Raw genomic sequence first — 1,707 nt, 5'->3', positions numbered from 1 at the left:
TATTATTATTATTATTATTATTATTATTATTATTATAAGGTCATACTTTGCTTAAGTTACTAAGAGTAATTAAGTCGTTTATATCGATAATTTCTCTTTTTGTGTGTGTGTTTATATGATATCTTTAGAGTCGTCTTCTTTAAAAGTGAAAAGGTATTATTGCGTTAAAGCCATTTATGTTGTATATCAGTTTTCATGGAAAATACTAGAGTTGTAGGTACCCCTCCAAGAAAATGATCTCTCTTGGAAAGTTTTGAGAATCTGAGGCATATAATACATTATATCTTAATCTTAACTCATGAACCCCTGCATGCGGTGGGATCAAAACCAAAAGGGAAAGCCACCACTAACTGTATGTGCTCTAATGGAAAGATAAAGTGTCAAGAATGCCTATAAGATATCAAATGAATTACAGAATCTAACACATCTTCAAATCAATGGTTGTTAACTAGTAATTCTGTATTGTTGAATTCACTTAGAAATACGGAACTTGTTCTTGATATTTGAAATACAGAATTTATTCTAGTAGTGCAAGTAGACTTGCTGTAGACCAGTGCTTGTATTGCATCAACAGTCAAACTAACAACAGTGTGTCTGACTGGATAGATTGGTATGCTTGTGGACATGGAATCAGCTAAAGTGTAGAACCCCATATCTTTTGAAAGCCTCTGTTGATTGTGATGGGTCCAAAAAGCAGGAAGCTAGCTACAAGCTGCCTGCTTTCTGCACATATATATAACGCTTCCCCTATGACTTATTTTGTACCAAGGCAAACAATATTCCAGTGTTAATTGTTCTTTGAATTATATTGTGTTATTTGCACTTATGGCACCTCAGGAAGATCGCCTCACAAGGATAGGAATCCAAAGCTCTGCTCTGATCGAGGATAGCCATGGTGGGCGGCCTTACATTACTAGAAGGCCTGGAAAACTCCCCTTAACTCAGGTACATCAACATCATATATACCAACATCAGCAAATATTTATTTACCATGGAGCTCAAATTTCCACTGTGCAGATGCCAGAAATCACTAGTAATGAGGTAGCTCCATACCGTGGAACCATTGTGAAGGAGCCTGTTATAGCCATCCCATACCGTGGAGCCATGGTGAAGGAGCCTATTATTGCCAGGAATGATCAGGCAGCTCAAAATTATGGTGGTCTGGAGAAACAGCCTGTTATCACTAGCGACGAGGCAGCTAAGTACTATGGTGGCTTTGTAATACTGGAGCATGGTAGGAAGAAACAATTTCGTTCAGCTTATTAGGGTTCATATAATATAAGTTACAAAACGTACTTCTTGTCATATATGGAAGTATATAAATCTGAGACGAATGGTCTTTGAATCTCCAGGCCGGTCTCTTACCCGTATAGCTAAAGTACATGTGCTCAAGTTGGCCTCCAAAAGAACCTTGTAATTTCTATCTTTAGGGCTCCCGTTGTCACTTATATAGTTTCTTATCTATATAATGCAATCTGCTTCGCCATACTCTCTCTCTCTCTCTCTCTCTCTCTCTCTCTCTGTTTGTTAGCGTGTGTGTGTTGTGGTGATCTTTTTTACTTCAGATAAGCCTAATGTGAACAAGGCACGCCTTAATTGGAAAACAACAGCTAACAAAAGGAGAAAAGAACGAGGGGAAGGAAAATACAAACCCATAGGCAAATTAAAGCCAAGGAAACAGGAAAGGACATAACAACACATACGGAA

General features: G+C 37.8%; 1 protein-coding gene across 1 annotated transcript; it reads left to right on the top strand.

Moving 5' to 3' along the window:
- The first annotated feature begins 639 nt into the window (after window positions 1–639).
- On the top strand, window positions 640–1,486 carry LOC112328306 (uncharacterized). The gene is made up of 2 exons (XM_024605933.2): window positions 640–945; window positions 1,018–1,486. The coding sequence occupies exons 1-2, from the start codon at window positions 826–828 to the stop codon at window positions 1,264–1,266; spliced, it is 369 nt and encodes a 122-aa protein (XP_024461701.2). The 5' UTR covers window positions 640–825; the 3' UTR covers window positions 1,267–1,486.
- Window positions 1,487–1,707: the final 221 nt, after the last annotated feature.

Source organism: Populus trichocarpa, chromosome 8, assembly GCF_000002775.5.
Source record: "Populus trichocarpa isolate Nisqually-1 chromosome 8, P.trichocarpa_v4.1, whole genome shotgun sequence".
Lineage (NCBI taxonomy): Eukaryota > Viridiplantae > Streptophyta > Magnoliopsida > Malpighiales > Salicaceae > Populus > Populus trichocarpa.
The sequence above is the reverse complement of the archived record's forward strand: the minus strand, read 5'-3'. Positions and strand labels throughout refer to the sequence as shown.